This window comes from Hyperoodon ampullatus (genome assembly GCF_949752795.1).
Source record: "Hyperoodon ampullatus genome assembly, chromosome: 6".
NCBI lineage: Eukaryota > Metazoa > Chordata > Mammalia > Artiodactyla > Ziphiidae > Hyperoodon > Hyperoodon ampullatus.
This window is the reverse complement of record NC_136919.1, coordinates 77,922,941-77,937,456: the sequence shown is the minus strand read 5'-3', so window position 1 is coordinate 77,937,456 and position 14,516 is coordinate 77,922,941. Positions and strand designations below refer to the sequence as shown.

Here is a 14,516-nt window from a genome sequence, read left to right as displayed (position 1 = left end):
TGAGACTTAAAAGCTTTTGCACAGCAAAGGAAACCATAAACAAGATGAAAAGACAACCCTCAGAATGGGAGAAAATATTTTCAAATGAAGCAACTGACAAAGGATTAATCTCCAAAACATACAAGCAACTCATGCAGCTCAATATCAAAAAAACAAAGAACCCAATCCAAAAATGGGCAAAAGACCTAAATAGACATTTCTCCAAGGAAGATATACAGATTGCCAACAAACACATGAAAGAATGCTCAACATCATTAATCATTAGAGAAATGCAGATCAAAACTACAATGAGGTATCATCTCACACCAGTCAGAATGGCCATCATCAAAAATTCTACAAACAATAAATGGTGGAGAGTGTGCGGAGAAAAGGGAACACTCTTGCACTGTTGGTGGGAATGTAAATTGATACAGCCACTATGGAGAACAGTATGGAGGTTCCTTAAAAAACTACAAATAGAACTACCATATGACCCAGCAATCCCACTACTGGGCATATACCCTGAGAAAACCATAATTCAAAAAGAGTCAGGTACCAAAATGTTCATTGCAGCTCTATTTACAATAGCCAGGACATGGAAGCAACCTAAGTGTCCATCAACAGATTAATGGATGAAGAAGATATGGCACATATATACAATGGAATATTACTCAGCCATATAAAGAAACGAAACTGAGTTATTTGTAGTGAGGTGGATGGACCTAGAGACTGTGATACAGAGTGAAGTAAGTCAGAAAGAGAAAAATAAATACCGTACACTAACACATATATATGGAATCTTTAAAAAAAAAAGAAAAAAAATATGGTCAGAAGAACCTAGGGGCAAGACGGGAATAAAGATGCAGACCTACTAGAGAATGGACTTGAGGATACGGGGAGGGGGAAGGGTAAGGTGGGACAAAGTGCGGGAATGGCATGGACATATATACACTACCAAATGTAAAATAGATAGCTAGTGGGAAGCAGCCGCATAGCACAGGGAGATCAGCTCGGTGCTTTGTGACCACCTAGAGTGGTGGGATAGGGAGGGTGGGAGGGAGGGAGATGCAAGAGGGAAGAGATATGGGGACATATGTATATGTATAACTGATTCACTTGGTTATAAAGCAGAAACTAACACACCATTGTAAAGCAATTATACTCCAATAAAGATGTTAAAAAATTTATTCCAAAATCACCAAATAGAATACTGAATATTTTAAAATAATTTGTTCACTTTTCTATGTATAGAACTGTATTTACAACATAAAGATATGTGAAACTAATAAATATTTTACCAACATTAGAAAGTATATGCCCTAAGCTAGTAGTAAGTGACAAGAAATTTTTGAGAAGTCACTTCTTTAGTAAATGCTTGTATGTTATAATGACTTTTGTTGGAAGATTTGGCTGACTTTTTTTTCCATGAAACTCAGTTTCTAAAGATTCAGATAATAAGTACTCTGTAATGCAGAGTGATTGTTTTATAAAAATAGATGAGTGTCACTTGGAAAATAGGGTTGGACAGTTTAGCTTTGAGTTCCAGCTCTGTCCCTTACTGTTAATAATAACATTTGTATATAATAAGCTGATATACAAAGTTATCACCTGATTAACTCTGGCAAAGTATATACCTGCAAACTGTTTCCACCTCCTGAATGAATGATTTCATATCAATGTGACTGAAATTATACCAGCAGGGATACTGACCATGGAATTTAACATGGAATTAGCATATGGTAATGTGAATTTTGGTTCAGATGACCAAAGAAGTAGATGCCCTTTGAATTGAATGGACAGATCATAACTTAGAAAAAAGACAATGAGTAAAACAAGAATATCAGCAATTGTTATATCTAATTAATGAGTGCCAGACAAACATCAAACTGTGAAGAACTCGGTTATTTCTTGGAATAGGTGTGCAGATAGAGGCAGAATGAAGAGATAAAATTCCAAGTATATACACATGGGTTTTAGATACTTTTTAATCCTGTTTCTTGGATCTGAGTGTACTAACAAAAGGGCACAATATTTTATTATCTATATTTTGGTCTCCTATGGTAGGTTATTCCTGTAGAAGGGATTGTGTCTGATGAATACTCCTCTGTAAGACAGGATTTCTCAAAAAGCCAAAATGTTTTCAGGACATTAATAGATTTTACCTAAAATACCCATGATCCTTTAAATATAAGAAACTGTGAATTAAACAAAGGCTACAGATTTAAAAACAAAACAGAAAAACCCCAAAAGGGTCTGCTCTTCAGTGTTGATTCTCAAAAAAAAAAAAAAAAAAAACAATGGTACTAATGTGTAACTCACATTTTTCCTCATCAGAATTTATGGAAAAGGGAAAACGTTTTCAGATGTGTATTCCCAATTTTCAGGATTTATAGTGGAAAACCAAAGGCTTTCCATAAAGCTTATATTTTAAAATGGGCTAATGCAGAGTCACAATACACTTTAAACACACTCTAGTCTATTACCCATTTTTCATAAAGTCACAAAATTAAAAGAAATCTGCAGAAGCTTAAAAAAGAAAACTTATTAAGTTATGGTATCAGACAATATGGTCTTAGTCATAAAATATTGGTAAGCAAAGAAGGCAGCTTCTTGGTGAAGTTAAAGCATATTAAAGTCATCTTCATTACAAACGTGGCCCCAAATAACACTTCAGCTCTCTTTGGCAGTGAGGCAAAAGTTTTTCAAATAAGGAATGGAAATTTCTCTGAGCATAGAGCTAAGTTATATATCACAATATTATATAATGTTGCTGGATAGCAACACTGCCATTCTGTTTGGAGTAATGGAATAAGTGAGTACCAAACTGCTCGTGTAGTAGGGCAACTGGCTTGCAAAAACACATTTATCTGTGTACTCTTTTAATTTGTTCACAGTACGAATGGATGAATTCGAAGTTTAGGAGTATTCTTTAAGACTGCCAAAGTATTTTAGGTCAAGCTGTAAATCTTCCCTAAAGTTCTCTGCCAAGATAATGCTGAGGACTGAGAAGAGAATCCTTCAAATGGTTCCAAGAGTAAACTTTAATCTGTTACAGAAAAAATAAGTAGAAGTATATTTCCCTATCTTGGCTTGATGCTTGCTTGGTTCCAAAGGCTTACCACCACATGGCAGGCATGCTGGTTGTATCTGGGGCCTGGAACCCCGGGGCAGGAGTTGGAATATTGGGACACCATCAGTATTTTGCAGAGGTTTCCCACTACCTCTAGGGAAGCATAAATCTTGCAGGTCTGTCTTCCTTGGTGGTGACCTCTGGAAGTATGAAGGTAACAACTTACTCTCTGATGGGAAGGAGCCTAGGGCCCAGTGAAGCTCAAATCTTTGGAGCCACATATGCTTCAGTCCATATCCTGACTCTTTGTGTTGCCTTGGGCACGTTACCTTAGTCTCTCTGTCTCCTACTTAAGCATCTGTAAAATGTTGATAATAACCACCTCCAGGACTGTTGACTGTTGTGAAGGTTACAGACAATGACGATAAATGTACTCGATAGGTACCATGAAAGGCCACCTAAGGGTCACACACCATGGCTGCATAGGAAGCTATATTCTCTAACTATTTCACTAGGTTTCACTTCACACTTCTCGCTGGGAACTATTCCCATAACAGAAATAGAATATGCTATGCTGTTAAAGTTTCCTTATACCCAAACATTCTCCTGTAGCCTATAAAAGGTTTGGTTTTGCTTTTTGATAAGTATATTCCAGGATGCGTCCTAATTACCACAGATTCAGCCCAATCCCCTACATCCTCTGCATTTACAGTAGAAATAAAATTTCACACATTTTGAAGTTGACAGTTATTGAGCCACTCAATGGAGGCTTCTTGGGTTATGTGGGTCCAAGAAATCTGTATGTTCTTGAGGTTTCTGAATCGTCAAAGTGGAAATTGGTTCCAGTGCAGAGCTAGAGCCCCCCTGTCTCCTGAATCTTCTTTCTTTACTGATCCCTTCCTCTCACTTCATAAACAAGCTCGTCTCCCCTTCCTAAAAAAAAAAAAAAAAAAAAACCAACAAAACAAAAACTCTTTCATCTCAAGTTTCTTTGGAGGTATGGTTGAACTTCTCTCTGCGAAAGAGAGAACATCCGAACTTACTGAGAACTCTGCTAAATGTCTACATTCTCCCTTCATTCTTCCACCAGGGCATTCGGGGTCTGTCCTCATCATTTCACTGACACTGCGCTCATTCGAGCACCCAATTGTCATTTCCAACAGACAAGTCATACTGTGCCCACCTCTCTGCTGCTGGGTCCTGTTGATCACCTCCTCCTTTAGAAACTCCTAAGTCCTTTGGCTTCTGTGGCCCTGCACTTTCCTAATTCTCCTCCTCCTCTATGTCTAGTTCCTTCTGTTTCATTTATTCCACCATCTCCTTCCTACGCCTAATCCTTAAACGTGAATTTAAGGCTCCACCCTCAGCTTCCCGCTGTTACCACTTTATGCATTCTCTTTGGGTGATCTTACCTCTTCTCAAGATTTCAACCACTGTCTTTATGCTAAGGATTCCCACAGCCATAGTCCTACCCAGACTGTACCTGACCTTCAGCTTCCTACATCAAAGTCCTGCTGGAAACCTCCACCTGGATGTTTCCCAGGTAACTCAGAACTGAACACAACTTCTTCTACCCTAACACAATTTTCAGTTTGAAATTCTCTCAACCGTTGACACCCTCAAACAAACGGCTGTCCAAACTAGAAATCTGGGAGTCACTTTCCCTCTGACTCGTTACTCCCGCCCAATCAATAAGCAAGTCCTGTCAATTTGGTCCCCTTTCTGGTGTTTTATTTACTCTCTCCCTTTTACCCTACTCCCCTTGTCCTATTTCAAGCCCTCATCATCTCTTAGCTAGACCACTGCACAGTTCCCTAACTAGCCTCCCCATTGCCAATCTTCCTCAAATCAATCCTCTTCTCAGCTACTGGGCTGGAGAGCAAGCCATATCACTACTCATTGTCTACAGAATAATGAACAGGCAGGTCCAGAAGCGCAGTAACAAATATCTAGTGGTAAAGTCCACAAATGGTTCCTCCAGTAGGATCTTGCCTACAATATGTATCTCTTTACCCTTGCCCAAATATAGCTCTCTAGACTTCCTTCTGATTCTGAGAGCTGATTAATACCCTTACAATCAATTTCTTTTCTGCTTAATTTAAACAGCCTACTTATGCAGTTTGCAATGAAACTCCCAGGCTAGTATACAATTCCTTTTGCTCTCTACCATAATTACAGATTTGTGTTTCTTCCTGTTGGTCTATGGTGACCACAAAGGTCAGGGACCATGACTGTGTATGTATTTCATGCACACTCTGTACTCCAACAACTAATATAGTGCCTGATGGGTAGTGGGCACTCAAATGTGTGTTGATAGAACGAATATTCTTTTTTTTTTTGAAACATCTTTATTGGAGTATAACTGCTTTACAATGGTGTGTTAGTTTCTGCTTTAATATTCTTTAGAAACTTTTTCTGTAAAACATATGATTCATTCATGATACTGTGACATTATGGCATGATACCACTTGTTTTGGTTTATTATTTTATTCTAAACCTCAGAATCCCCCAAAACACAGATAAATGTCTCAAAAAGTAGAAAAAGCAAATATTCTGGCAGATAACACTGAATCATAAACCTAATCCTTTGGTTTCTCCATAAGTCATTACAGTATGCAAGAGCTGCTTCCAGGAGCAGACAAATATCCCATCAGGGTGGGTACTATACTGATGTCTCGCACTTGAGTTCCTTAGAAACAACAGCTCTCAACAGCTAGTTCAAAGTCTGTTCATCTTTTGCAAAAAATACTTTTTAGACCAATCAGTGTCACTCTCAAGGCTGCATTATGATTGTTTGTGATGGCAGAGGATCAAGGGGTTCAGGCAGCCCTGATGGGTAAATAATCCAAGGGCTATTTGCCCATGGGTATGTCAGGGATGAAACAAATCACACATTGGTGAGGCAAGCTGAAATACTGCTTCACTGTTATATCTGGAAATTACAACAGAAGCCTCCAAAGTCTTTGAAGTCCTATGGTAGGAAGGATTATTAAACACAACCTCTTTCACTACAGGGGAAGATGTCGAGTTTTGTCTTGTTTTTTTCTTTTTAAATCAATCTCAATAAGGGCTTTAGAGATCGATTAAATCCAAAATGTTTGTTGGTACCACACACTGTCTGTCAGGTGTTGTGGGAAGTATGTGATCCCTGTCCTTAAAGTGTAACACTCTGATGAGGTGAAGAGGTGGGGACGCCGGTAAGGAGACACTAAGAAGATTTACATGGTGGAACGTGAAGAGAGCCATGGGAAGGGAGAACAAAGAGGAAAGGGAGAGGTTCATTTCCTTGGGAAAATCAGGGAATGTTTCAAAAAAGAGCCCTACATTAAAGCACGGATAGATTTAAATAGGCCGGGATGGGGCAGGGGAATGGAAAAGCAGGATAATACAGACGTAGAGAACAGCACAAATAGAGCAGGGAGGCAAGAAAGTAAAGAGCGTGTTGAATGAACAGCACGCTGGGGATTAACGGGAGGGAAGAGTAGAAATATAGCTGGGGGCAAATCACAAAGGACCTTGTGTGCCAAGCTAGGCAGTTTGCACTTTACCATGTTGGCAATTGGTAATCATTAAAGGATCCTTAATAAGAGGACATTCCTTCTTTTTACATCTGGTTGGGGGGAGATGGGGGGAGTTTGCCATTCTTCTAGTCACTGTCCTCAACCCTGGCTGCATATTGGAATCACCTATAGGGAGTTTGTTCATTTCTTAGTCTCTATTTGTTAACAACACCAAGTCTGGCCCCATGTCTGGCCAAGGAAATCAGAGTCTCTTGGGGTAGGGCTGGACACAACTATTTTTAAAGCAACTTTTAGGTGATTTTAATGTCCAGTTAGGGTTGAGAACCATTGGCCTAATGCACAGGTGTGAGAATTTCTCTATAAATTCCTATTTTTTGTCAGGAATGTTTTATTGATATTAGGTATGACATTATGCTTTCCTTAATTAGGTATGGCCTAATGGATATGATAGAAATTTCTGACATATTGCGAAAGTTCTTTGCTCTTAAATAACTTCCTCGTTTATCACCAGCCATATGTTCTTCTGTGTTAAGTACTACCATCTTCCTGTAGGTATTTCATATACATATCTACATATATATGAAATTAAATATATAATCAAATGCTCCAAGAGCCTAGATCTGAATGCATGAATACATTTATATGACTGAATTGATTAAGACAAGCATAAGAGAAATTGAGGAAGAGTGGGTGGGATAACTTGTAGAAGTAAAAATCAGGATTGACCAGCAAAGACGCCCAACACATGTTCAGCTACCTGCTGGGCTTATATATCAAGATGCCCATAACGTCTATTAACATAAATAGGTTCCACTCAAATTCTTAAAAATCAAACATTGTTTAACAAGAGACAGAAGTAGGACTATTGCTGGGGTGACCTACTAAATAGGTTCTGCTATTTTAAGAACCAGGATTTTTTATGAATAGCATATCCCAAAATGCAAGTCATAAAACCTGGGGACTGCGTGCTAAGAGATTTGAAGATGACAGTGAAAGCAGGAAGTCCTATGACAAGAAATTACTTTTTCCTCCCAATATATTGTGACCACAGCCGACTTCTGCAATTATGGGAAGGAAAACATCCCCAAAATCCTGGGTGCCTTGTCAGGGATCAGACCAGGAGCTGGGTAGCAACTTCCCATTCAGCAACTCTAATTCAAGTAGGGAGGAACCCAGACTGGGTGTTGGCCTTGATAGGAAGGCCAGACAGAGCCTACATCCAGAGAAGTGAGTCACAGCAGAGAGGAGCAGGCAGAGATTACCAGTCCAGGTAGTTTAAGTCCCAAGTGGAGGGGCCAGGTAAGAGAACCCAAGAACTCAGATTGATTGATAGGGAGGCCATGGGTTAGGGACCTGCCCAAGAGCTTAGGAGATGAGAGCTCAGAGGTCTCCTAGAAGGGACCAGCATGGAACTTGATTGATACTGAGGCACCAGCTCCGTGGGACAGATAAGTAGGGAAGAACAGGCTGGGCCAGGGACCAAAGCATTCCTGACAAAAACTAAGAATTTATAGAGAAAAAGGTCTAAGTCATAGGGAGAGACTGTAAACCAAGTGTGAAACTTAGTCTTATTACTTTATGTCCACACTTCAGTCAGCCACACAAAACTTAGATGGCCCAGGAGGCTAACAGATGATTAAATTATTAAATAAATAAATAAAATAGAGCCAAACAATAAGAAAAGGAAAGCTCTTCCTCTGGTTGGAATAGAGAACAAATGGCAAAACTATAATGAAAAGAAAAATACATTCTCCTGAGCAATCCAGAAGCTGTGTTGGAAAGCTGCCTGAATTGAAGAAATAATGTTTGATAAAATACAAAACTAGTAATAATAAGAGTAACAACAATAATAGGCTACATGTATAAAGTGCTCACTATGTGTTAAATATATTAATGTATTTAGTCTTCATAACAATCTTAGGAGATAGGTGCTTTAATTATCTCCATTTTACAGCCGAGGAAACTGAGACACAGAGGGGTTAAATAATTTGCCCAAAGCCACACAGCATATAAGGGTAGAGCCTGGATTCTAATCCAAGCTGTCCAACTCTAGAGTTCATATTAACCACTAGGCTTACATTGTTTCTCATGCTAAGGAACTACCTTTGAAGGGGCAGAATGAACCAGGGGCACACGCGAAACGCATAAGGACTTTTTAATCATCCAATATTGAATTTATTCCTTCAGCAAATTCATTCATCCAACAAATATTTGTTGAGCATCTACTATGTGCCAGGCACTCTTTTATATGCTAAAGATTGCAGGCAGGTGGGATCCCTACACATCTGAGTGAATAAATGCATGGTCTGGCATAAAATATAGTGTTTTGTGGGTTTGGTAGGCCCAAAGCACCGCACCTTTGGAACCCATGTTCCTCCACACGTATGAAATATAATTAGATGTCTGATGAAGAGTTTCTAACATGCTGCAGAGTTTAATTAACACACCAAAGTGTCAAGGTCCAGGAGCTGGTGAAGACAGGGACATTGGGAGAGGCAGCAATGCTAGAAGAAAGAAAGGTGAAGAGCTGAGGAAATGAGGCCCTGCCCCAGGGCTGCCACTGACTTGGTCATTGACCCTGACTGGGAGCCTGTCTGGGCCCCAGTGCATGCCTCCGTAAAATGAGGAGGTTGCACTGGATGAACTCCAAGGCCCAGCTCTAGGATCTAGGATCCCAGGCACAGCCAGGGCAGAACCAAGGCCACGCTCAGGCACAGCTCACAAGAGCCAGGTTCAACCTGACATCAGCAGTAGCCAGGGCAGGCCAGGGAGCGCCACAGGGCATTGCAGGAAGAACTCGGCCAGTTCCTGGGGCCGACTGTTTCTCCGAGAGGCATCTGAGGAACACCCCAGACTCGTGCTGCTCTCAGCCTCTCCACAACATGGGGGCTGTGTTTCTGCATAACGGGCATCAAGAGACCAACAAGCAGAGGTGATGCAGGTTTAAGCAGATCCAGGGGGTGGGCATTGCCTGATGGACTCCTGATGTCAGGGTGGGATGCTGAGTCAGAAGGAGAGCTGTAACCCACAGAGAGGGAGGACTGGTCCTCCTTCTCTAGGAAGGCCCCCGGGGATGCTGGCCAGGCTTCTGGCTCCAGCTGGGCCTCAAGAAATATCAGGCAGGATTTATCAGTATTAATAACTAGCACATGACTGAGTGAAGAAGTGAAACTCAGCTGACCAAGTAACTGAAAGTGTCCTTAAGAGAGAAGGAAGGGGTTTGGGTGAAGAAAGGGGGTTGACAGGAAGAGACACACGCATGTACCTACATTGAGATGTCGGCCTACTCTACCACCCGCTCCCCGTTGGCTATGCCAAACTTCTAGCTGGCCAGCATGCCTCAGATACCATCATTTGCTCCTGGGTACAAATACCATCCAAATTCTTCCTGTATTAGGCAATTCCTCAAACACTGACCCCCACTGTTGTAGGAAAAAAAAATACTTTCTCTACAAGCGCTCTGAATTTCCTTTTTTACCTCCTCTTAACCTGACATGTCCACATCTACCTTTCTCTCTGGGGTGGCTTAGTGTTCCAAACTTCTAATTAAGGAGCAGTCCCTGGGTTTGGATTTTACCCCCTCCCTCCCTCCCTCAGTTCCTCCAATGACTTCCTCATAGAGCCAGCTTAAAGATGCTAAACCAAGGGGTCCAAAAATTGGAATGAAGCCAAAACCCAACCGATGACTAGTCTGAACCGTGACCATTCTGATGTGAGGCCAACTTTATAGTGTCCAAGAATCCTCAGCCGAAGGGCTTCTGCCCCCCACAGCTGGCACTGGGGAAATGGAACCAACAATCTCAATTTCAGCTGAGGACGACTGTTCAAAGGGGTTCCAATATTCTCTGAAGTGCGAATGAATAAAGATTTTTTTAGATGACAAATGAATGAATAAGGAAGATTTTTATATGATAAAAGAGATCTCTTCTTTCCGGGATTTAATTCAAACCTAAAATTTAGATGCAAGTTCAAAGTTTGATTCTGACACAATCTCACTTGCCTTGACAAGTAAGAGAAAATTAAAATATTCTACCGAAAACATGGAGGTAAATCAAGAAAACAAGAAACTGGAAAGTAGACGAGGCTAGGTTGCCGTGCCCACTCACCTGCTCTGGTGCCACCCTCTGTCCCTGGGGGTACCCTCCCTATGGTACGCAACCCAAGTCAATGCATCGCCTTGTCAAAACTCATCCATTTTGTGCCCAGTGGAAATCAAGCATATTTCAAAATGGCCATGAGCTAGGGACATTGGAATTGTAATTGGAGAGGCTTAGAGACCTAATACTCTAAATAAACCAAAGGGGTGGACCTCGAATACAACTTTGGGCAGCTGGGAGATATTTTGAAACAATGACTCCCGATTTGAATCTCCCGTAATGAAATTCTAATTGGCAGATTTTTTCCTCTACTTAACTCTCTTCACTGGGCTTTAGCATTAATCTCTCCACTGTAAGTTAACCTACTGACCAAGGACATCTAGAAAGTGCTATTTGCGTTCCAAATACTTGTGGGCAAAAGTCACTGAAACCTATAATTTTCTATGCTGCCATACAATACATGGAGGTGGATGGAACCAGTTTCAAAGGGTTTTTTCAGCCAGATGAAGTAGATTTGCAGAAAGGCTTGGGAACAGATTTCAGCCTGGGACACTTGTATTGTCTTTAACCTACCAACCTAGGAATGGGTTTATACCGGAAAGTCTTAGTGATGGCTTCTCAGCAGGCAGCAGCAGTGGCTGCCACACCCCTACCTCGCTGCGCCTCTGGAGTGGACTGTTATGTCCAAGTTCTGGCCTCCGAACAACGTGATATGTAAGGATGGAAGCCTAACCAGCCTGCTCCCCCGGGAACGCTCAGAGGAGAATGAATGAACTTCCCCCAGCCCTGAGCCAGAAAGCTGTGGCTGTTAGAAGTTAGAAAGAAGGCAAAGAGGAAAGCAACAGTGTCTTCATTTTGCTATAAACCACAATCACCTTTCCCTATAAGCATCGTCCTGTTTTCCTGGAGGGGCAGTGTTTAACTGCCACTGGTGCAGAGGTGCCAACTCAGCAGAGAGCACTTCCTGTGGGTCTGGGTGGCAGTTGAGTGCAGCGAGCTGTGGCCTGCCCACTGACCCAGGAGCAGGCTGCCACCATCCTGACGGAGGCCTGGCAATGGGGGCATAGGACTGAAGCTCCTGGATTAAGGGGTGATGTTGATTTCCTTTTCTCAGGGCCAGGCTAGGGTGAGGCAAGAGGGGTGTCTAGGGCACAAGATTTAAGGAGGTTTTCACTCTCAGGGTCATGCAAGTGGCTCTTTCACCTTAGTCCTAGCCCTGCACAGGGCCACCAGCAGAGGTAGGGGTTCTCAAAGGTCAGTGGTTCTCAAAATGTGATCTCCAGGCCAGCAGCATCACCTGGGAACTTGTTAGATATGCAAATTCTCAGCCCCATCCCAGACCCACAGACTCTGAAACTCAGAGGTGGGGCCCAGCAACCTGTGTCCTAACATACCCACCAGGTAATTTTGATGCAGCTAAAGCACTGTGCTAGAGAATAATGCTCTCCAAAGCCAGTCATGTGGTCCAGGTCAGGCCACTGCTCAAAATGCTTCAAACACAACCAGAACAGGGAAAGGGGTAGGGTGGTGAGATGAAAGAGACTTCCCTAAGGCAATCAGCAAGGTAGGAATCCTTCAAACGATAAATCAGGAATTGATTTTTCCCAGCTACCCCTAAGTACTCTGTAGGAAAGACTTGGCAATTGTTGGCAATAAATAAAGCTTACCAGTGAGTAGTTCCCTCCTGTTTTTTCCCCGATCTAGTCAGTTCAGAGCTGGCCACTGACTGATAGCTTGGGACATGGGCCAGCCATTGGAATATTCTAAGACTGAGAGTCCCTCCTCTGTAAAATGGGGCTAACATCACCTCCCTGCCAATGTCAGAGAAGCTAGTATATGCAAAGCCCCAAACAGAAGCCCAAGGCAGAAAAGCTGTGATGACAGTTCATACATCCTAAGCAGGGGTTCTGAGCCTCCACCTTCTCCAGGGAACTTAGATAATCTGGGGGCCTGAGGACAACTGAGATTCCTGGGAAGGAGGTTAGCTGATCTCTTTTATGCTGCAGTGTTTTATAAAGGAGGCTATTTCCCAGTCCCGGTGGCCTGGGGCATCAAGCTTCTTAATGGGGTGGCACAAGTGAGAGATAAGGGAAAGAGGTGCCTGCTCTTGGGCGTTAGAGAACTACTTATTTTTTACTAAATAAATGAAGGGCAAGAAGCTATACCTGAAGATCCCACATTTAAACTTTGTCACTAGAACCCAAACGGTATGAGTGGTAAGACAATGACCAACGCCAGCCAGCTGAGAGACCTCAGGCACATGGCCATGGATTTGGTTTCCTCTTTCGCCAAGTACTGGATTATAAACACAACAATAACATGAGGATGATGTCATGCAACAAAACGCTGTCGAGCACAACATAAATGTGAGGTTTAGCACTGAGGTCCCATCACAGAATTAGGGCACCATTTCTGCAGGACGAGAAGAAAACTAACATCACCCAACTTTCCCAGCTCACCAAGGTGTCTACTGAGGACCGGAGAGGCTGTTGACCTGCAGAGGGCACGCAGCTGGTGGGAGACAATCATCAGCTGTGCCCCCTTTCTCCCTTCCATGGGGGGGAGGTGGGGCGGGCAAAATCGCAGAGCTTCTACCCACAGGCCAGGTAAACAAAGGGCTCCATCTCTTCATTAGCCATCCATGCAGCACAGCTGAGAGTCGGAAGGATGATCCATGACTCACACTTTTCCTCCTAAGAGTACTTAACTCCAAGATGATAACATTGCCCATGCGAAAGAGCCAACCAGCAAAAATGGAAAGTTCACCTTGGGCCCCTGTGCACTGACCCCCTTAACTGACCCCCTTACCTTCCTCGTTTAAAATCCATGGCAGGAACTCGAACACCGAGTCAAAGCCGCAGGTGCTCTCTTCGAACGTGCAGGATCCCGCGGGCAGGTCCAGGGCACCGGCAAGCTGCAGGGCTGCTGGCACAAAGCGGGTTTCAGTTCAGGCTCGGTCTCAGGAGCGTTTACACGAACTCAGGGCACCCTGGGGAACCACCTGGTGATAGTGAGAAGGCGTGCGGAAGGGGACGGGAGAGGGAGGCAGTACTGCCGCCCCCGCCCAGGGCGCTTGCACTGCGCGACCCGTGCGCGGTCGCTGGGCTCGGGGAGGGAGGTTAGCGGCTGTGGAGATGGATCCGTAGGCGTCCTCGGATGGCCCAGCCCAGGACCGCGAGCCCGACTACCAGGGCTGCGGGATTGGGAGAGGGTCACGAGAGCGCCCCTCGGAGGTACCCCCACCCCCCCACCCCGGATCCAGGCCTTACCTTGCACTGCCAGCAGGACGCCCCTGAACAGCATGGTCGGGGAGGAAGACTGGACAGGGGTGCGAGCCGCCAGCCCGCTGGGACAGGCTGCTCCGGGTGGAAGGAGTGTGGGAAGCGGGGGCGCCTGGAATCGGGGAAGGGAGAAGTCGGAGGCAAAGCGTGCGCTTGGAGCTGCCCAACTTTGCAAAGCGGCCCCGGGAGCAGAGCGGAAAGCCGAAGGTGCCTGAACTGTGAGCGCCGCTCGGTGCGCTCGCGTCCTAAGTGAAGCCGGCCGGCCGCACAGCTGGTCCTGGGCGAGGATGGGGCTGGGCAGGGAGGAGACAACTGCACACTTTTGAAAAGCCAGCCAGAACTGGCTGGGAGAGGAGAGGTCGGGATGCAGTGCCACGGCTCAGATTTTTAAAGCTTGGGACCAGACCCCTGGCAGATACTGGAGAGGGCAGGCCTCCCGGGAACCCCTCGGCTGAGCTGGGACTGGAGTCGCCCCGCCCCGCCCATCCTAGTGGGAACCAGCTTATTTCTGGGGACAGCCTCCCTCTATCTGGAATGCCAGTCCTGCGGGGCTTGCCCTAATTTTAAC

At 44.0% G+C, this 14,516-nt stretch overlaps 1 protein-coding gene across 1 annotated transcript in view; it reads right to left on the bottom strand.

Annotated features, from left to right (window-relative positions):
- MAMDC2 (MAM domain containing 2) overlaps positions 1 to 13,970 on the bottom strand; it is a gene marked incomplete at its 5' end in the record, with an annotated part of 180,948 nt that extends 166,978 nt beyond the window's left edge. Inside the window, 2 exons of the mRNA XM_079705840.1 lie at positions 13,476 to 13,589; positions 13,937 to 13,970. Coding sequence (XP_079561966.1) covers positions 13,476 to 13,589; positions 13,937 to 13,970 — 148 coding nt within the window. The remainder of the gene's footprint in view (positions 1 to 13,475; positions 13,590 to 13,936) is intronic.
- Between the last annotated feature and the right edge of the window lie 546 nt (positions 13,971 to 14,516).